This window comes from Trachemys scripta, chromosome 7 (assembly GCF_013100865.1).
Source record: "Trachemys scripta elegans isolate TJP31775 chromosome 7, CAS_Tse_1.0, whole genome shotgun sequence".
Classification (NCBI taxonomy): Eukaryota; Metazoa; Chordata; order Testudines; family Emydidae; genus Trachemys; species Trachemys scripta.
The window spans coordinates 49,499,599-49,520,855 of record NC_048304.1 but is presented as its reverse complement, the minus strand read 5'-3'; the positions used below and the strand labels follow the sequence as shown (position 1 = coordinate 49,520,855).

Genomic DNA, 21,257 nt, shown 5'->3' with positions numbered 1-21,257 from the left:
TTAGTGCTCTTCATGCAACAGAATATGCTGCAACTGCAGGCATCCAGGGACACATCACTGCCTGCCTCCTGGAACAGCCACGGCTCTTGCCATGAAGCACGTGTTTGTAATAACTCCTGGGAAACCTTATTTCTTGCCATCAAGGGGGCTAGGAAGAAAGAGCCGCTGCAGAAAACCTAAAGCTCAAGTCACAAAGGCTTCGTTCAAATCCCACGGACTAGACCTGCATGCTTAACGTCTCAAGGTATTTATGTGCTAACCAAAATTCTTCCCCAGTAGTTTATCTTCTGTTCTCCTATGTGGCTGAACAGTCCCACCCAGGGGCACTAGAACCAGTCCCTGGAGAAGTTTGGGTTCATGTCAGTAGTGTTTCAAGCCTGAGAGGCAGACCAAAAAAAAAAAAAGCCATCTCATTCTATAGGCCATCTCAGATGCGATCGAGGGCGGGGCTAAAGGGAAACCAGTTAAACGCAATCTGCAAAGGAAACACAGTTGGGCTTATGCCATTGTTTGTTTCTCGATAACACATAAAGGAGACCGGGAAGGTTGTTTCCCTCCCCAGATAAAACTGTTTCAGCTTGTTTTATTCACGACATTCGAAATTCAGGTCCTCCCCCTTGTTTCTCCTAGAGGACTCTAGGGGTACCTCTACATTGCAACGTAAGCCCAGTTCAGTAGAAGTCGAGTTAGCAGACCCTGGGTTTGTTAAACTAGGGCTTGAGCGTCTACACTCATTTGTAACCCTGGGAATTAGGAATTGTTGAACCCTGGGTCCCAGCCTGGGGCTCCAGCATTTACACTGCATTATGTGGTCTGAGTCTAACCACTCATATTCCAGACTTCCCAACACCTTCCCAAAATGTGGTCACACTAAACTTTTCTTTGTGATGCAGCATAGGAAAACTTGACTGTCCAGAGGGCAAAGTGCCAGTCGATACTTTTGGCAGACTCCCAGAGTGCGAGTCTAGTAGGGCTGCGCCTACACTGAAACAGGTTTGAACCCCGGGTACTGGCTTGACTCAGGCCCGGACTCTCCACCCCCGTGGGGTCCTGGGATCCTGGGTCTGCACGCTGGGCTAGCGTGATTTGTGTGTAGACAGAAGCGGGGCTAGTCTTGAGCCTGAGTTCGAATGCTGGGCTTACACTGCAGTGTAGACATACCCTTAGGATGCCTAGAGAACTCATAGGATCATGAGAACCAAGAAAGCCACACCTAGGGAAATGAAAGGGGAGGGGATTTTTGTTTACAACTCTAGCTTGCAATAGATGGTACAAAACCAGCTTCTGAGTAGAAACATCTGGACAGAAGATCTGGATTAAAGATACAGCAAGCTCCACCTCTTCATCCGAGCTTTAAGAAAGCTACCACTCCAGTTCTCTTGTCCTCCAAGGATACCTCCAGCAAACCCTGGGAACACATTGATAAGCCTGATATTTAGAAGCTACAAAAGCTAGAACAGTGGTTCTCAACCTGCAGTCCGCTTGTGGCCCAATCAGTGCACAGCTGATGTGACATTCCTCAGGGCCGTACAGGCAGTATATATATTGTGCAGATGCGGCCCACATAACACACAGAAAACTGCAAATGCGGCCCACAATGGTACACAGGTTGAGAACCACTGAACTAGAAGAGTTAATAAATACAAACATTCCTTCCAGGCTCTCTGTATACATCATAAAGCACCCCAACCCTACCCCACCCCCATTTCCCCTTTTGTAGATCACTCTTAAATCCAAACTGCTTATGCTTTTCAATACACCCAGCACATTTGAGCTCACCACAAGTATGGATCTAATCCCTTCTTATTCGGTCACAAAATAAGAGGCTTAGTGCAATGGATCTGCTTTGCCACCAGCCTCTTGGACATCATGGACCCTTCCCAACCAACCACCCCAGGCCTATCATGTTCTCTGTCTGGAGACGCTCCCCTCTTACGTGCTTCTCTCTGCCCACCACCACCACGCACAGTGCACCAGATAACATGCCACTCCAGCGGGAAGGAACATATCTTGGCAAGGCTACCAACTCCAGCAACTCCTGTAGCTGTTCCTAGCTCAAGATTCAAAGCTCTGGTTCTCCTACACAGAAGTGAGCAGCACTGGCTGAGTGTCCTTGGGCCAACTGGATGGTCTCAGACTGGATGGGACAGACACTCCTCCTTGCTTTGCAGTCTCTTTTGGGCTCAAATTGTTCATAAGAAGTCACCCTAACACAGAAGTTGCCCAATTCCTCCTCTAAGGTGAAGTTAAAAGCCTGCAATACAAAGCCCAGCCCAGCCCACTCCACAGCCCCCACCAAGCTCCACAGGCGGCATCACCACCCTCAACAATCGCTTTACTTCAAAGAAGCTAAATTGGGAGCATGAAGCACTGGTGACAAGCAGAACAACAGGAACTGAGGGGGTGACGTCCACAAGTCTCCTGTTACAGGCAGAGTCTTGGCATGAGTTCTCTAGGCGAACAAACTCCAGCTGGAGGAGCTATCTCCAGCTCAACCCCCCACCGGGGACTGGTGGCGGTAATGCCAGGAATAGAAAGGGTTTATTTTGGAGTATGACTGAGCAGAGTTTGCCTCTCCTTAGTAGTACATTTTTTAAAAAAGCTAAGGAAAGACCAATGTGAGAGAGTGACACTGACACAGCACGGCAGCTGGAGAATTTACACTCCCAGAAATCAAGATATCCACCGGAGAAAGTCTTAACAACCACTGCGCCTCAGCCAAAGTGAATAGAGATATTTAGGGCTTGTCTTCTGTAGCAGCGTCCACATGGGACATGACTGCATGGCAAATTAGCGCGCTGTAGATTCACACCCTAGGTTGCCACACACTAAGGTTCCATGGGCATGTTATGAGCTAGACCAGGGGTCAGCAACCTTTCAGAAGTGGTGTGCCGAGTCTTCATTTATTCACTCTAATTTAAGGTTTCGCGTGCCAGTAATACAGTTTAATGTTTTTAGAAGGTCTCTTTCAATAAGTCTATAATATAGAACTAAACTATTGTTGTATGTAAAGTAAATAAGGTTTTAAAGATGTTTAAGAAGCTTCATTTAAAATCAAATTAAAATGCAGAGCCCCCCGGACCGCTGGCCAGGACCGGGCAGTGAGAGTGCCACTGAAAATCAGCTTGTGTGCCGCCTTTGGCGCACGTGCCATAGGTTGCCTACCCCTGAGCTAGACAAAATAGCACATATGCACAACTGGAGAGAGGGACAGATGTTATGGGAACCATAACAGTTATTTGGATTGCCATAGTGCCATGAACTCAGACCCCACTGTGCCAGGTGCTGTACAAACAGAACAAAAATATGGTCCCTGCCCCAAGGGGCTTGCAGGCTAAGCGTGACAAGAGATGGACAGGGACGGAGGTGTACAAGTGAACAATGAGAGAGTATTGGTAAGCATGGCAGGAGCACAAAGGGCCTTGTTTGAAAACGTAACCAGTGGGCAGTGGAGGCAGCATCACGGGCTGATCCAAGGTGAGAGTTGACTGATAGCAAAGGGGAGAAGATAAGTAGGGTGGGGACTGACTGAAGGGCCTTAAAAGGGAAGACAAACAGCTATTGTTTGATGTGATGGGGGGGGGCAGTGGAGTGATGCAAAGGGCAGGATACCATGGTCAAAGCAACAGAGGAGGAAAAAGATCTATGTAGCAGCATTCTAGCTGGATATGAGTGGGGAAAGCCTGCATTTGTCAAAGTCAGAGAGAGAGATGTTGCAATAATCAAGATGTGTGATGAGAGCCTGGCTGAGTGTTAGCTGTGCAGATGGTAAGGCTGTATTTTAGAGATGTGATGCTGTTGAATTTTCCAGACCTGTGGGAGTTTAAACTCACCATTAATACTGCATTAGCATTGATTTTTGCACTGAACACACTTGATGCTGTGAAGCTGCAGGGCTTGTCTGGAAAGGGCACGGAAATGAATTAATAATGGTAAATGGACCTTATCTGAAAATACCTGTGAGGCTCCTGACAGATTCTTTCCTTCTCCCCCAACTTCCAAGCCGTGCTTGCATTACTTACACACAGCTCTACTTCTCCAGCCAGATGAGACTCCATCATCAGCTTGTCATTATAGAGTCTACCACCACCTCAGGGAAAAGCGTATCTTATGATAACCAACCTCCTGCTTGTTTAAACGTAAAAATACACACAGCCTTAAATGGTAGAGATAACGTCAGAGCCAGCACTCTTCTCTCAGCGCCTGGCTGGAGCAGATGATCCACCATATGAGCATGCAGGAGTGGGAGAAAAATACAAGCCTGAGACATAAAAAAAGCCATTCTTCATGGTGAAAATAATCATCCTTTGAGACGTTCCTCCACAAAGTGAAGACACTGAAGCTGCCCAAGGCAGGAACAATGACTATCCTGGGGAAAGTAGCCGATTATTATGGACTGAGCCTTGGAAGCCTGGTAGCAGTAGCTTGTTTCTACAGAGATTTCCCAGTGTTATACAAACATGCGTAGGATTCTTATCAGTAAGTTAATGGTTATTCAGCCAACAGTTAAGGAAAGCAGCGCTAGATCTCAGGTACACAGGGCTGGAGAGTAAATGAAAGCACAGGAGCAGAATGATGATGACGATGGCAGCTTACTTACCAGCTTAATACCCACCAGGAGCTTACCACCACCCAGCTAGTTAATGCCTTTGCAGCTGTGTTATTATCCAAGTCCGGTGGGACAAGGTCTGAGAATTTGGACATTACATCCAATGACTTGAAGTTATAACGGCTAAGGATCGATTGCTGGTTTGCGATACGAAGCTGGAGCCCTCCAGTGGAGCATATCTTCCTCCTGAAGAGGTCCAGCTTCTTTGCATCCTTAGCTTGAGGGGTAGGTCCTTGCCTTTCCCTCACGTTAACAGCTGCCACTACCAATGAGTCTGGCGGGGGATGGGTAAACAAGTATTCATAGCCCTTGGAGGGCACAAAGTACTTTCTCTCAGCTCCCTTAGCTGTAGGAGCCAGAGAGGATGGTGTTTGCCACAGGGTTTTTGTGTTCTCCTGAATGGTCTTTTTCAGGGGAAGGGCCACCCTGATGGGTCCTGCCAGGGATAAACTGTCTACCATTGGGTCTGACACCTTGGTGACCTCCTCCATCTGTACCCCAAGGTTCTAAGCAACCCATCTCAGAAGTTCAAGGTGGGCCCTGAGGATGTTCCTGCCACTGCCTCATCTGGAGATGAGGAGGAGGAGGAGGAGCCTGGAATATGGGAATCCCCTCCTGCCCATCAGGCTCCTCAAAACACTGCGGCTCCGCCTCCACGTCGGCGTCTGCTTCAGTGCTGGCCCCGGTACCGGTTGCAACAGCTGCACTGTCCATGGTACTCAGTGTAGCCGCGGTGCCAGGTATGGTGCCGGGTCTGTTGTCGGTGCCGGGCATGGTACCAATCGAGGCGCTGGCGGCAGTGGAGTAGCCAGGTTTTAAGAGCAGGGGGAGCAAACATAAAAAAGGCACCCCCCCCCCCCCGGCTCCTCCTCCGGCCTGCCCTCCCCCCCTCCGGCTCCTCCTCCGGCCACTCCACACTCCCCACCCCCTTTGGCTGGCTCCTCCAGACCCATCTATTGCCAGGGCCCTGCAGGCACCCGGGAGCCCCCTGCACGCACCCTGACACCCCCCCCCCCATGCCCCGGGCCAGGCCAAGCCGCAGTGGGGTCCGTGTCCCTTTAAGAGCGGGGCTGGGCTGAGCCGGGCTGGCGGGGAGGTGGCTCCACTCCCGCTGCAGGCTGATGCCAGAGCCTGGGCTGAGAGCCCCGCTCATCTCCTGCACCAGCTCCAGGCGGAGCTTTGCTGTGACTCCTCCCGGGCCGGGCCACCCCCTTCACCTGCACAGTAGGGGCAGGTTGCATGAGGGCAGGACCTGGTGCCATCCGCCTGGCAGGCCCTGGGGGGCACCGGGCGAGATGGGGTGTTGCGAGGGGCATCAGGCAGAGGGATGGGGCACTGGGCCCCAGGCTGAGCGCCCAGAGCGCGCTTGGTCACTCACCTTCCCATCTGGGCCGAAGGGGAGGGACTCTCATTCTCTTCCCCGACTGGGGAGGGCACAGGGTCCCGCTGGGTCTCTGCAGCCTCGCTTGGCCTCAAGGAGGCAGCGGCGGCTCCGTGGAGCTGGTAGTCCGGCCAGCAGGGCCACTGAACGCCTGCTCCTCCATCTCTGCCTCGCCCCAAGTATAGAGCACGCCAGGCGTGAACCCCATCCCAGGTTAGCCCCCTGCTGGGGCCGACAGCTGAACAGGCCCAGCAGGGCAGTGCGAGGGCTGCTGGAGCCTGGAGGGGGAAGCTGGGAGAGGGGTGGCACGGCCTCAACCCTCTGGGGCTGCCTGCCCCGCGGAGGAGGCAAAGGGGCGCAAGCCGCAGCAGGACCGCAGCTCCCCGGGAGAGGGGATCTGGGGCCAGCCCGGGGAGGCAGGAGCAGCCCCAGGGGTGCTGGGCATGTGCAGGACAGAGCCCCGAGAGAGCCCCAGCCCCACGGCAGGCAGCGCTGCAGAGGAGGAGCCCACAGCAGGCGAGGGGCAGCTGGAGGGCAGATCCCCTCTCCCTGGCAGCTTCCTGCTTCCCTCGGCCTGGAATCAGGAAGCTGCCAGGGAGAGGGAAGCTGTCCGCCAACTGCGGCGCGCTCGGCCACCGAGCCCTGAGCCGACACAGGAGGCGGCTGCGGCGGTGATGTTGGGCCGCGTGGGGCGCAATGGCTGAGGAGCCGGCCCCTTTGCTCCTCTGGCCGTGCCCGCTGCACCCCCCCAAATGGATCCTCCAGAGTCCGGCCGTGCTGCCCCCCCACTTGCCTGCAAGACCCCAGCAGTGCCGCTTTTGAAAAATGTACTGAGGGGAAGCGGCTGCTTCCCCTGAACCCCCCTAGCTACGCTACTGGCTGGCGGCAGTAGTGGTGGCTAATGCCCGGAAGAAATCCCTGGCCCTGGAGGCAGTCCTCCTCTCAGACACAACTGAAAAGGAGCGTACCCCTGGGACTGGTGGTAAGCGCACGGAGTCCAGCAGAGCCACTGGGTCTGCATCTGAGCTGGTACCTGCCATTGTAGTGGCCATGGTACCGAGGGGAAATAGTGGGTCATCCTTGCTGACTGGGAGTGCCAGTGGCTACGGTGTCAGCTTCTCCAGGACACACGAGTCAGTGTCCAATGCGGATTCAGATGAATCCGTGCACGGGGACCATGACGGTGCTGTGCCTGTTGTTGCTAGAAATCGGTGCCGGGGCACTGTAGATGATTGCCGAGTCATAGTTGGCTTGCCCCTGGACTTCACCAGTGGCCTCTGAGTCGTTTGGGGCCTCAGGACCGGTGTTGTGACACTGTCAATGTTATCAGGTCCCGCGTTGCTTCATAAATCTCGGGTGTGGATGGGAGGTCCAAATCTTCCACCAAGGTCTTCTCCGGTGGCACGGGACTCAACAGTCCCTCCCGTGGGCCCAGAGTCAACGGTGCCGGCTGCTGACTGGAGGGGAGCTGTGGTCTTGCACCGGTCTCCCTCCGTTGGGTTCAGGTTCCTGTGCACAGGAAGGGGAGTGCCCTCTCTCAGTCTTCCTGTACTACTACTTCAGGACAGGAGACTGAGTGGTTCCGAGATGGATCCCGCACCGTGCTCAGCGCCAGGGAGTGCCAGTGCTGAGGGTCTTTGACGCCAGAGTCCTTCCTCAGCACCTCCCGGACTGAAGCCGGCGCGCTGTGCACCAACACTGAGGGGGCCAGTGCCGTGTCCATGGGGCTCGACTCAGACTGAGGGCAGAGAGCTGCTTCCATTAGTAGCAACTTTAGTCTGTGATCCCTCTCTTTCTTCGTGGGTGCAAAAGCTCCTACGGATCTTGCACCTGTTTGCTTGATGGGACTCCCCCAACCACTTTAGACAAGCTGAGTGCGGGTCGCCCTTGGGCATAGGCTTCTGGCAAACCCTACATGGCTTAAACCCCTGGGTCCGAGGCATGCCCCAGGCCTGGAAGAGGGACAGGGAAGCAGGGAAGGGAAACACTCCCCTGTACCCCAAGTCTAGATGTCTAACTACAGCAATTTTTTAAACTATCTTTAACTATTTAAAGAGGGAGAGGGATAGCTCAGTGGTTTGAGCATTGGCCTGCTACACCCAGGGTTGTGAGTTCAATCCTTGAGGGGGCCACTTAGGGATCTGGGGCAAAATCAGTACTTGCTCCTGCTAGTGAAGGCAGGAGGCTGGACTCGATGACCTTTCAAGGTCCCTTCCAGTTCTAGGAGATAGGATATCTCCATTAATTAAATTAAATTAATTAAATTTACAGAAGATATGCTAGAGGTTCGCTCGTTGAAGACTAGAGATGAAACGCTCCAATGACCACCACTGACAGTAAGAAGGAACTGGAGAGACGGCGTGTCGGCAGGGCCCTATATGTGGCCCTATGAAGGTGCAACTCAAGGGGGCTCCAGAGCCGACCCGACAGGTGCTGCTAGGGGAAAAACCTTCCAGCGAACTCTGCATGTGGCATGCACAACACCTAATTGGAATCGTATGAGCAAGCACTCAAAGAACGACGGCTGCCACCAGCAAAGCACGCATTCTTGTCTGGTTAGACATTAGCATAAACCTGTACCAGACAATCTGGTCTCCATACAATAAAGAATTTGGGACAATGAAAGCAACGCAGGGTATTCTGGATGCCATCCTCTCAGGGCTTGTCTACATGGGGAAGTCGTAGAAGGTAGGGTGTGAATTGAAACTGCTAGAGTTCTACCAGTATAACTCTGCATGTGGACGCTTTCACTGATGGCCTTTTTATTAAGGGCCCTTTTTCAGTTTAGTTTAGATCATGTTGGAAGTGATTTAAGCTAAGCTGAAAAAAAGAACTTATACCAGGAATGTTAACATGGGGTGTTATACTGGTATAACTAGAGCGGTTTAACTTTACCAGTATAACTGGGAAGATACCCCATATCACCAGCCCCTTATTCTCCTCTCTAACTAAAAGCCTTCCGGGAAATCCCTTGTACTTGGAATGCTGGTCTGGTGATATAGCTGCAGTGCAACACACCATCATCTCAGGCAATCAGAGGTTGAGGTTGTCAGGCTCTCTCAGTCCCATGCAATCAAGGGATGTTCAGTCCTAGGAATGAGAGACAGCAGCACATCATGCCACTTGCTAGTGACCCCTTGCTGGTCTGAGAGAGCAGCTGGAGCCACATCTGGCTCCTCTAGATGACCAGGTTGCACCACAGAGATACAATGAAGACAGACCGTGGAGGTTCCCCCAAAAGAACTTGAAAACAGCATTTTAATATAAAATTTCTTGGGGAAAACTATTTAGATAAACTGTCGGAGTTCTCTGGTACGTCACTGCCAGGTTCTGGAGCGCTCTTGCCGAGGAATGGAACGCCTAATTCTCATGTGCACTGAGGGTCTTTTCTGCTGCTCTGGGTCCTCAAGGGGGTGTCAATTAGAATCACCAGAGCAGCATCAAAGAGTCTTAATGCAAATGAGAATCAGGGCAAGAATATGCACTCAGCCATATGGTACTGATTACAGACAAACCCATTACATCCAGTCTGCACTGCTGAAATGAACGCAATGGGGTTTCTCCTGGAGTCTCAATGAGGCTTGAGTCTGGGGGTAATAGAGAGTCCTCTGGTCCAGGGCCAGGAGCAGACATTTCTAGTTGCCCTTTCCAGGCAAAGGGAGAGGCAAATGGTTGGGCTATGGCTAGAATTCTGACCTTCACAGAGCTTAGCATCCCCTCCCCACAAGTGGGTCAGAAAAAAGGAAAGAGGGGAGGAGGTTTTTCCTCTTGCTGTCAGCTCCCCCCTAAAAAGTAAGAAATTCACTGACTTGCAGTTCAAAGTTACTAGCACTGAGGGCTCTTTCATTTCCCTCCTGTTAGGGAACTCTCCCAGCAAACGGGCTGGCCATTCTCGGTGCAAAGCAGACACACACACACATGTACACACAGCTGATCAGAGTGCAATTGAAGCACTGTTGAGGCAAACTGAGGCTGGTCCCAGCTGTCTGTCTCTCTCTATGGTTGGAATAGCTGGAGGGTTGGAAGCCTGCCCTCACAAGCTCAGAATGCTCGTTCAAAGAGCGTGTTAGCTGAAGGCTTTCATGAACTGAGCTACTACTGCAAGGTGACGTGCTGAAGACTCCAGTTGTCAGGAGGGGATGCTGTAAGAAAATGCTGTTTGCTCCAGGGGGAGAGAATTTACTATTTAGAGTTGGAAGCCATACCTCTGAACTGGAGAGGCCGCCCCAAAAGGTAATTTAATACTACCTAGCTCTTACATAAACCTTTTGCCAGTAGGTCTCAAAGTACTTTACAAAGGAGGTCAGTCTCATTACACCCCTGTGACATTACAGTCTATATGGTTTTATAAAAATATGCTAATGGGTGAATATAATGTAACTGGAATATGCTTCGTGCAAAAGGTCTCTTGTAAGGTATCATTACAAAGCTTACAATCTACTGAGTGTGATCATCCTATTTGTATAAATTTCCCTCTCTTGTATCTGAAACTAGAAATATGAAATGTAACTCTGAGGGCCTATTGTAATTATGCAAAGTGTGGGCCATTAATGGTGGTTTGGAATCTTGATGACTCCCATTAACCAGGACCATTGTCTGCACATGGCTCTGTTTTACCTGTAACTCTTCCTGTATACGTGTGTGCTGGCAAGTGGGCAATGAAGTCTTGCAGTGACATGTGATCATGTCACCTGAACTGGAATCCATCTTTAACCTGGTGTCTTTCCATTGCGAAGGAGGGGGTGGGAATCCAGAGAGGGACAAAGGATTCCCACCTTATGAAAAAGATATATAAAGGGGTGGAACAGAACAAAGGGAAGAGAGAAGCCATCATGAAGAATCCCCTAGCTACCACCTGAGCTGGAACAAGAGCTGTACCAGGAGGAAAATGTGCCCAGGCCTGGAAGGTGTCCAGTCGTGTGGGGGGGGGGGAGAGGAGGGAGGAGGAAAAAAAAAAAAACTTACTGAAGCATCTCTGAGGGTGAGATTATCTGTATTCAGTTCGATCACACAGATTTGTGCATTTTATTTTATTTTGCTTGGTGACTTACTTTGTTCTATCTGTTACTACTTGGAACCACTTAAATCCTACTTTCTGTATTTAATAAAATCACTTTTTACCTATTAACTCAGAGTATATATTAATACCTGGAGGAGCAAACAACTGTGCATCTCTCTCTATCAGTGTTATAGAGGGCGAACAATTTATGAGTTTACGCTGTAAGCTTTATACAGGGTAAAACTGATTTATTTGGGTTTAGACCCCATTGGGAGTTGGGCATCTGAGTGTTAACGACAGGAACACTTCTGTTAGCTGCTTTCAGGTAAACCTGCAGCTTCGGGGCAAGTAATTCAGACCCTGGGTCTTTGTTGGAGCAGATGGGAGTGTCTGGCTCAGCAAGACGGGGTGCTGGAGTCCTGAGCTGGCAGGGAAAGCAGGGGTAGGAGTAGATGGGGCACATCAGGTGACAGCTCCCAGGGGGTTTCTGTGATCCAACCCATCACAACCCCTTTTTATAGTTGGGGAAACTGAGGCACCAGGGAGCAGTGACTTGTTTAAGGTCATCCAACAGGCCAGTGGCGAAGCCAAGGATAGACCCTCATCTCCACAGCCCCAATCCAGTGCTCTATCCACCAGACCATTCTGCTTGTGTACACTGTGTGCCATTTCAGGGGGGATTCTTATTACAGTTGTTTTGCAAGTGAAGCTACTAGGATTCAAACAAGCTAAGGTCTCCAGTTTTGAGCATTTAGCAAATATTTGTTCCCCAGCTAGGTACTTACAAACTGAACAAGTCACTCCCCAACCTACTCTTTGTTAAGCTACGTAGATTGAATTCCTTGAGGTTACCATTCTCAGGCAGGTTTTCCAATCCTTTAATCGTTCTCCTGGCTCTTCTCTGAACCCTCTCCAATTTACCAACATCCTTCTTGAGTTGTGGACACCAGAACTGGACACAGGATTCCAGCAGTGGTTGTACCACTGTCAAATACAGAGGCAAAATAACTTCTCTGCTCCTACTAGAGATTCCCCTGTTTATACAGCCCAGGATTGCATTAGCTCTTTTGGCCATAACGTCGCACTGGGAGCTCATGATTCACCCAATTATCCACCACAACCTCCAAGTCTTTTTCAGAGTCACTGCTTCCCAGGACAGAGTCCTCCATCTTGTAAGTATGGCCCACTTTCTTTGATCCTGGATGTATAACTATATTTGGCTGTATTAAAAACACACGGTTTGCTTGCATCCAACTTTCCTAGTGATCCAGATCGCTCTATATTTCAATTTCCAGGCTCATCTTTTGAAGGTGTGGTACACATTTCCTTCGAGGACAAGGTCAGTCCTCATCCTCAGAGGAAACCTGTAAAACACCTCCAAAAGATGGGCCTGGGAACTTAAGTGGAGTTGGCTTGGTCTTCTGAAGGTTTCTCAGTGGGTTACGCCAGGTGCTCAGCTTTCCAAGCGGCATTTCCTGCATCCCCTTTGTTACAGTAAAATGGGAGCCAGGACTCTCATACAGCTGTCAGTGTAGGTTTGGAACAGCTGCTTTGAGCCAAGGCAAACAAAAAATGCCCAGCTTTCACAGTCTGCTTTTGCTGAGCGTGGATGGCACAAAATCTGACTAGCCTTGTGACCACAGAGCTCCAACACACAAACCACATGGAGCATCCACAGGCAGGGGCCATTTCCAAAGGTTACACCAGGCCACTCCACAATGGGGTATTTTCTTTCCCAGGCTAATTGACGATGACACCGAGGCAGTTTACAGGAAGAGGTTTCAGTTGGTAAACTCTCTGCCTTTTAGAGAGTTTCCAAAAAAGTCACGTCTGGCAGAATTTGAAAAGCATCAGTAACGGTAAGCCTGAAGGACATATACTGACAGTGTCAGAATCAGCAACTGCCTCCCCTGGATGGAACACATCTGGGTTAGTTCCAAAATGGGGAGAATAACTACTTCTACAAGTGTACCTGAGCATCTTGAGAGAGGGACTCATTTGCTTGCTCAAATTCTAGCCGTTAGACTGCCAAACCGAAAGGTGATGTAGCCTTCCACGGGTAGAATCTTTTTTCTGCATGGGAGCATAGTCTGCTGCTCCAGATCTGGAAGTTAAAGCATGTTCAACCCCACAAAACAATGCATGCCCTTACCAATGCCATGGGAAGCACATCTACTGGACCTTTCCCCTGAGGAAAGCATCTTGGGCCCTTACAAGAATAGTTTGTTCAGCTGCTCCGTCACTTTTGCTATAGTTAATTCCAGATCAATGTTTGCACTTGAGGTTTATGGTTCCTCCTCTCAGAAGTTCTAAAGCTAGTAGTCTTGTGACTCGTGCCCAGCCCAAACTGTGCCCAAACCGTGTTGGCCTTGGGTAGGGCCATAATGCAGCTGGATGCACATTCTGCTTGAAAATGTCCTCACAAGCTGTCAATCTCGATCACAGCACCTAATTCTTTTCTTACCGTTCACTCTGCAGCTTCCCATATTTCTGACATGAAAGCCTACCTACTAGCATTGATGGAGTGTACCGGAGGATAGGTCCAGATAATGCCATGATGGAACTCAATCAGCCCCTTACAGGCTCTTCTAGACTTCTGTAGAATTCAAGTTCACCTAAAAAATTCTTCTTCTTGCGTTTAAGATGCTCTTCTCTTCAAAGCAGACATTTTCATGTGGGGTTTCTTTAAAGCATTTTTTTAAAGTCTTTCAAGCACTGAAATGTAACAACAGCAACAAGAAAGGGATAGAATTTATCTTGTAAGGAGATACAGAAAGTCTATTTCCCTTTATCTAAAGCCCTTGTCCAGAGCAGGAGAAAGAAAGGCAGAAATAAAGCCATCCCCCAAGGAGAATCGTTGGCTGCAGAACATTCCCCTGTACAAGCTAAGAATCACATGAAGTGAACTCTCAGTGGCTCTTGGTGCTCCACAGGCAGCCAAGAAAAAAAAACCATGAAGACAGACACACTTGCCATGTGACTTGGAAGGGCACACTTTGCTTTGCAAGCTGTAGCTGCAGACGTACTCCAGTGGATCAGAGCTCGAGGAGTTACATGACACGAACACATCCTGGTTACTCAGAAAGACAGTGAGTGCTGCAGATTGTTCTATATGATATACAGCCCAGCAGGCTCAAATCTGGAGCTTCAAGTTAGACTCTTAAATCCTCATTTAGGAACCTAAACAAAAGCGGCCTAATTACCAAGAGTGCTGAGCAAATGCATCTCCCATCTTCAGTGGGATTTAGGCATGTCTGAAACACCAGCCACTTTGATTGAAGTGTGTAAACAGGGATCTTGAGAGCTTTATTCTAGGCACCCAGGTCTGAAAATGCTAGGGCTATCTGACGCATTTCCCTTCTGACTTACAGAGGCTATATGCTGTACTGCAGGGGTTCTCAAACTGGGGGTCAGGACCCCTCAGGGGGTCGCGAGGGGTCAGCCTCCACGCCAAACCCCACTTTGCATCCAGCATTTATAATGGTATTAAATATATAAATAAAAATACATTTTTATGGGGGGGAGGGGGTGTCGCACTCAGGGGTTTGCTATGTGAAAGGGGTCACCAGTACAAAAGTTTGAGAACTACTGCTGTACTGGATGCAGAAGCCCTGGGGAATGGCTATAACTGTAGGGCTTGCTGAACAGAGGTTATTCACTGTACTAATCAGCCAGGATCTGATGGCTCACCCCAAAGCTTGGCTCTTCCTCTCCTGAGCAGCAGATGAGCAAGCCTGTTGCATTTGTTTCCATGGCTGCTTTGATGGCCCTTTGACAAAGTCCCATGAGGGCTGTGTAAGTTAGAGATGGAAAAGAGCTTGCTCATCTGCCTGCCAAGACAGAATTTGTCCTCTTTAGACAAAGCCCTGGAGGATAGACTGAACTAAGTTTAAATGTATCATGGGGCTTTCAGTCCCTTTCCTTGGAGAGACTATTCCACAGTAAAATAGATCTCACTGTCCCCAAGTTTTCCTTTGCTCTATTTCACTCGTTTATGCCCCTTCTTGGATCACCCTATCTTTATCTGCATGTGTCAAAACTTGGAGACATTTCTCCCACCATTAGCTGTCGCTTAGTTGAGCTGTACATCCTTGACAATTTCTCCCCATCAGTCGATTTCATGACACTTTTTGTACCTCTCTGAATTCCCTCCAGCCTCTCCACATATCTGACAGGGCAAGGAAAGCTGGAGTTGTAAGTGATTATGCCGAGACAAAAGCCTTTTTTATATAAAAGCAATGAGGTCTTAAAGCAAAAGTACATGTAATTTAAACTGCTCACAAATAGGGCTGAGGAGAAGTGCTGCTGTCCTATCAGCAGCTGTGTTGATGTTTGGACCAAGAGTATGTCAGTTTTTAAAATTCGATTTCATTTGACTATGGTGACCATATGTCCTGTTTCGCCAGGACAGTCCCTTTTTAAAACTCTGTCCTGGCCATCCCGACCTTTTTGGCAAAACTGGGGCATTTGCCTACAGTCTCTGTGCTGGAGCCCACGGAACATGTGCAATGGGAGGTTCTGCTGAGGGTGTTTCCCCAGTCAGCCCAGCCAGCCATGGCTCCTTATCACTGTAATGAAATATTTGCTCATTAAGCGAGAGGGATAATCTCCTCTCACACACTGACTCCTCTGGCAGAGGAGAGGAAGAGGGAGGGGCAATTCAGAGACCCCTCCCTGTCCAGAAAGACCAGTTGGGACTCTGAGGGCAATCCACAGATCTGGATGTGCCAGAGGCAAAAGGAACCAGGAAGGCTGGGTGGGACTCAGGTCCGTCCGCCCCCCCCCATCCTCTGGCCTGATGGCTGGGCCTCACCATTGCAGTCAGGAGACTGTTGGGCACAAGAGCTGCAATATGAGGACATGGTTGCGAAACATCCTCCTTTCTAGTTCTGTTATGTGTGTGTGTGTGTGTGATCCCCCGGGTGCCGCCAGCATAGCTTCAGCACCCTAAAGAGAAGCAACTGCAGCTCTGGATTTGCAAATATGCCTTCTCCAAAAGAGTGCCTGGGACAAAAGGGTTCGTCTTCACTGCAGTGTAAACCTAGCTGGTCAGCCCTAGGTCAGCCTAACCTGGGTGTGTAGCACCCCGCTACAAAGCCCTGCCTGTGATGCTGCACTCCCCTGTGCGTGTGGCTGGAACTCCTGGGAGCATGTCCCAGGGAGCTCTGCACTACACTCAGGCAAGCCGCTCTAGGACTGTTTTCCAGTCAACAGTGGGAAACTTGGCTGTCCTTCTGGGCGCGGGGGGAATTGTGGGAAGGCACTGGAGGACTAGCAGCACTGCAGTGCTTTAGCCTGTGTCCTCAATGCAAAGTGGACAGATTACCAGACCCAATGAAAGTGGCACCCAGGTTCACTCCCAGCCAGGCCAGCTAGCCCGGGGTTAAAAGCACCACTAAATGCAGATGAAAGTTTTGCACAGGGGTTGGAGGTGAGTTAATGGCAACACCTGGCTGACAGCTGGGGCTAGCTGAAGCGAAGACTGACCAGAGTCAATTTCATTTCAGTTGTTTCCAGTCTCCCCACAACACACCCAAATTGTTTGCACCCTGGAAGTCCCAGAGCACTAAATGGGCTGGCCAGATGAGCTGCCCAGGGGTAGCACCAGGTAATGCACACAGGGCCTCCGCCATGGAAGGACAGCTATGGCTCCAGCTCCTCGTGTGGTGAGTGGCGTGGTTTAAAAACCCCACAGCCCTTAGAAAGGAGAAGCTGACCCAAAGGAGAGCCTGCAGTCTGTTTACCTCTCCCCAGGTTACCCTGCCAACAAGCCCGTTGTAAACTCGTTAAGTACATTAGCAGTGGGTTTGTGAAATGGAGTGCATGATGCAGTGACGCACTCCTGTTCCAAGAGCAGCCACAACAGCAGCCCACTTACCAGGATGCTGAGGAGCAACAATACAGAGGTTGGTTGTTTTAGTGGAGCCCCTTGTTTCAAGGCAGGCTCGAAACCTCCACTGCAACGCAGCAACAAGCGACCAATCAAACACTGCCGGCCTGCAGCCCATCAGGGCTCTAGGATGCGGGGAGGCAACTCTGTGAAGCAGGCCATCGAATTACGCCATGGAGAAATAGTGGCATAAATATTCAGACCGTTCCTCTCTGGTGCTCAGGGAGGAGAGGGACTGAGGTCCAACATGGAACTCATGCAGCGTGTGTTCTCCTCGCAGCCCATGTGGGTGGGTGGGACACAGGCACTCATCTCTCCCTCCCCCCCCATCACATCCACCCCACACTGCCAGAGCCAGGATATTTTTGCCAAAAAAGCACACTCAAATGCAGGAAAATGTGTTACAGCCAAAACTGGAGCCTGGCTCTCCTTGCGGAGGCTGGCCCCAAGAACCCAAGCAGTGTCTTCTATCCACCACCAGCCTGTGGCTGTACGGAGACAGCCCAAACTACTGCCCTTGGGAGGAGGAGGTGGGGCTGTACTTTACAACAGCAGATGGGAAACAATCCAGAGAGGAGGGGGTGGGAGACAGCCACCATCACAACTGCGATATGTTCCCAGGAGGTGGAGAGGTTACAATTGCCCCCTACAGCCAATGCCTCAGAGCCAGCCGCGCCTGACAGGAATTTCTGAGTGAGCTTGTAAGAAGGAAGGTGCACCAGGTGCTGCAGTGGGCTGGGGACAAAGGATGAGTTTGTGCAACGCACATGGCAGAGCAGGGCCTGGTCCTGGGACAATGGAGCATTCTGCACAAGTCCCACAGGATCACCTAAACGTTAAACAAGGGCAAGGGGTCATAGGAACATCCCCTGGAGAACAAAGGGGTGTCCACCTGGATGTGTATCCGGGGCAGTCTGATAGGATCCAACCCTTGGGCTGCGTTAGCAACACAGGCTAGCCTCTGTGTCACAAACCAGGTAGCAATGATGAGCAGTTCCCCAGCTTCCAGCTAACCCATTCGCAAGGCTCATGGGGGGGCAAGAAGGGGCAACCCAGCCCAGAAACTCCAGACCTAACACCCCACAATGCTTGGACAGTTCCCATCCAAACTGTGCTCAACTTGTACTAGAATTATTCTCAGAGGATGTGGCATACCCTTTCCTGAACTCCCCCTCCCTTGGCCAGACTACTCCCTCTGGTCCCAAAGGGCCCAGGACAGTCCCTGCAAACAATGGTTGATGGGGAAGCCAAGAGCCAGCACCAATGACTAGTTTATCTTGCCCAGTATTGACATGCAACCACAACAGATTATTTTAAGATAGCACCAGAGGAAGCAATGGAGACCACTGTGTCACATGGCAAATCTAACAGAGTGATAATCAATGTTTCATTATCCTACACCTGCCCCTTTCGTGCTTACAGCAGTGTGTGCACTCACGACAGTGGCGCGCACAAGTGTCCAGCTCCATGGACAAAATGGCCAATCTGCATTAACAAGCCACGACCATCAGGGTGCAGCTCCCCATCAGTTTTCACACACTGCACAGGCTGGCCTTTGGCACTTGCCACTTGACGCTGTGGCACATTTCAGCCCAAGGTTAAATCTGCCCGAGGACAGTAGAGGAGAGGTACTCACTATGCAGCAGAGTCATTCAGCTGGTACTCTCGGGAGCGGTTAAAGCAGGCCTGGACGCCATTATCAGCCCACAGCCTCCGAATCACATTGGCAAGGTCCTCTGGCATGATTCCCTGCTCCTCTGCAGTGCAAGAGAGTGCAAATAACTGACGAGCATCATCCTGCAGGGAACAGCAAACCAAACATCAATGAAGTTCCTGAGCAACAGCTGCTTCTCAAGTCTGCTGTGTATTAAAGCTGATCACACTGAAGTTTGCTCACCAAGTCTTGTACTAGAGGAACATAGCGCTCCAAAACCCAGGAGGTTTGCACCTACCATGTACCATGCACGTGCCTCTAAGGCTCCCAAGAAACTCCTCCTCAGGGAGGTTCGCTTCTTTGAGTAATGGGGCAAGTGACATTTCAAATCTTTGCAAAGAAGCCAGCAGAAAAATCCACGCGTTCAGACTCCACTGATTTCTTGCAGGGCTGATGGCAGGCAAACAAACTAGATGTCAATTAAAAAAAATATGCAGTCATGGCTTATCATTGGTTACCTAGTCCGGAAACAGCAATACACCATTTGGATTAGCTTGTAACCTTACAGCAAGGAAACTTGGGCAAGATTGTTCAGGAGCCATTGCATTTACACAGAGATCTCCTCTCGTTCCCTTGCCCACGCACCGAAGTTATAACACTGGGGGAAACTGGTGACAGATTGTCAAGTGTCTGCAAGGAATTCTGGCGACTAAGGCAGAATGATAGACATGAATGGGAGCCCTACTGAGTTGGCCAGTCACTGAGATGGCTCGATCAGTCCATCATTTGGAGCAGCGGAATAGATGCTGCACTGTGACTGCTCTGCAGGCTCTCCCAGTGCTGAGCAAAACTCTAAAAGTAGGATCAAAGCGTGCTGCAACAAACACATGGGGAGAATCAGACACAGCCTCTCCAGCCGATCGGCTGCTGGCATGTACACAGCTGGGCTGCTGCAGCTCCAGCTTTTCAGGCCCGATCGCAGCATTGTCCCCAAGACATCCTGCACTTCTAATTGAAGGAGTTTTTCACAACAGCACATGTGACGGCCACCAGCTTGAGCATGCCCAGGGACTGCACTGGGGACCTCCAGTGCTAAAAGAGCCTGGCTCTGTAATGGGGACTGTAACAGACTAGTGTCCTCTGTGGTCAGGCATGGAAGCGAATGCATAAAACACACTGCCCAGCAGTTACACATACATTTACTTCTCAGGAACCTATAGAGGTCAGAAAGGAAAGGACCAGGTCCTCTGCCATGCCACGGTATCAGGGATGCATTCCTAGCTGCGGACTCCTCCAAACAACAAGCTAGATTTCATTTCAACTGGCCTCTGTTAAACCAGGGAGGGGGGGGGGACACGACACCCAACCAGCTGATGCTCCCATAAGAAAAAAAACGCAGAAGCTTTGTCTCCCCTGGCTTTTATGACTCCGTGGCAAACAGAGAGGTAGTAGGAAGGCCAAATTAAGACAATGGAAGCATTCCCTGCTGGGAAGTGGGAAGGAGACTGGAGCATCAAGAATTCCTTTGCCTCAGCATTTGTAGCTACTCGCTCAAGACAGCCCTCAAGGGACTAAGCTTCCAGCAGAGCCCAGCTCATCTGAATTGCTGAGAACCCACAGCCGGCTCTGCCACATCAGCCCTGTGTGGTTTGCAGAACTGTCCTTGTCAACTCCTTTGTGCTGGCAGTTCCCAGCACAGCCTCCTGCGCTTGGCCCAGGAATACGGATAGCACCAAGGAGGTAAACTGGGTTCAGCCTCTAGCACTGCCAGCCAGCTTCACACTGCCAGGAGGCCATAGGCAGGGCTTAAACATCTCTTTTCCTGCTGGGAGCCCTTCTGACAGGTACAACTGCCTCCAGGGTTTAAGGAGAACGGACAGTTTTGCTGCTGCAGTCACACACTCTGCTCATAGCTGGCTTGGCAGGAGGACCAGCTTCTTCAGGTGTAGAAAGCCTCTCGTATTTTAAGCCATAACATCACACTATGGCTCAGTGGCCACCTGGGCACTTGCTACATGCTGCTAGGGCTCTCCCCATCGACCTGCAGGGCAACAAGGTGGTATGCAGCAAATGGGGAAGAACGCTAGAGTAAGCACTTGTCTGTCCTACACGCTGCATGCATTTATAAGGCAGTGAATCATGCTGAGCTGGTTTGCCTGCTCTTGTCCTACTAATAAACCTGAGCTGAGCCAAGCCAAGCCAGGAAAGCAGCCCCTTTTCCCTGGCCTACACCAAGCCTGGGAAATTTGCACCTACAAGAGGACCCTAGTAATCTCAGCGGCTTTAAGGTCACCTGGAAGCTAGCAGCTTGGCCAAGGTGAAGCACTGCATAATGGGAGCTGTACTGATTACGGCGCTTCCACTGCATTCACGAGGAGAGTGGCTGCGACCCGCTCTATTTCATGCACATAGCCGAAGCATCAACAGTCTGGCCATCTTGTCTTAGGGATTCTGGAAGACTTATTTGGGGGTGGGGGCAGCCATCGAGGCAGATCTGAAGTTAGAGAAACCGTGCACAGACATTAAGCATTTTATGGCTATCATTAGACATTTCCTCTCTCCCTGTCCAATACCACAAGCAATAACTCACTACAATGGAAGTTAAAAAAAATATCAGGCTCAAACATCTAATGCATGTGGTTTAATTTTGCCACCACTTATACTAGCTAGCATCAAGCAAAACTGCTCCAGCTGTTAGCTGCAGGGCTGATGTTAGGCCAATCA

General features: G+C 50.4%; 1 protein-coding gene across 2 annotated transcripts in view; it reads right to left on the bottom strand.

The window, feature by feature from the left end:
* Positions 1 to 21,257, bottom strand: part of GNAI2 (G protein subunit alpha i2) — a 182,950-nt gene that overhangs the window by 44,689 nt on the left and 117,004 nt on the right. For both annotated transcript variants that reach the window (XM_034775236.1, XM_034775237.1), the window contains one exon: positions 18,516 to 18,676. In XM_034775236.1, the coding sequence (XP_034631127.1) occupies positions 18,516 to 18,676 (161 nt within the window). The remainder of the gene's footprint in view (positions 1 to 18,515; positions 18,677 to 21,257) is intronic.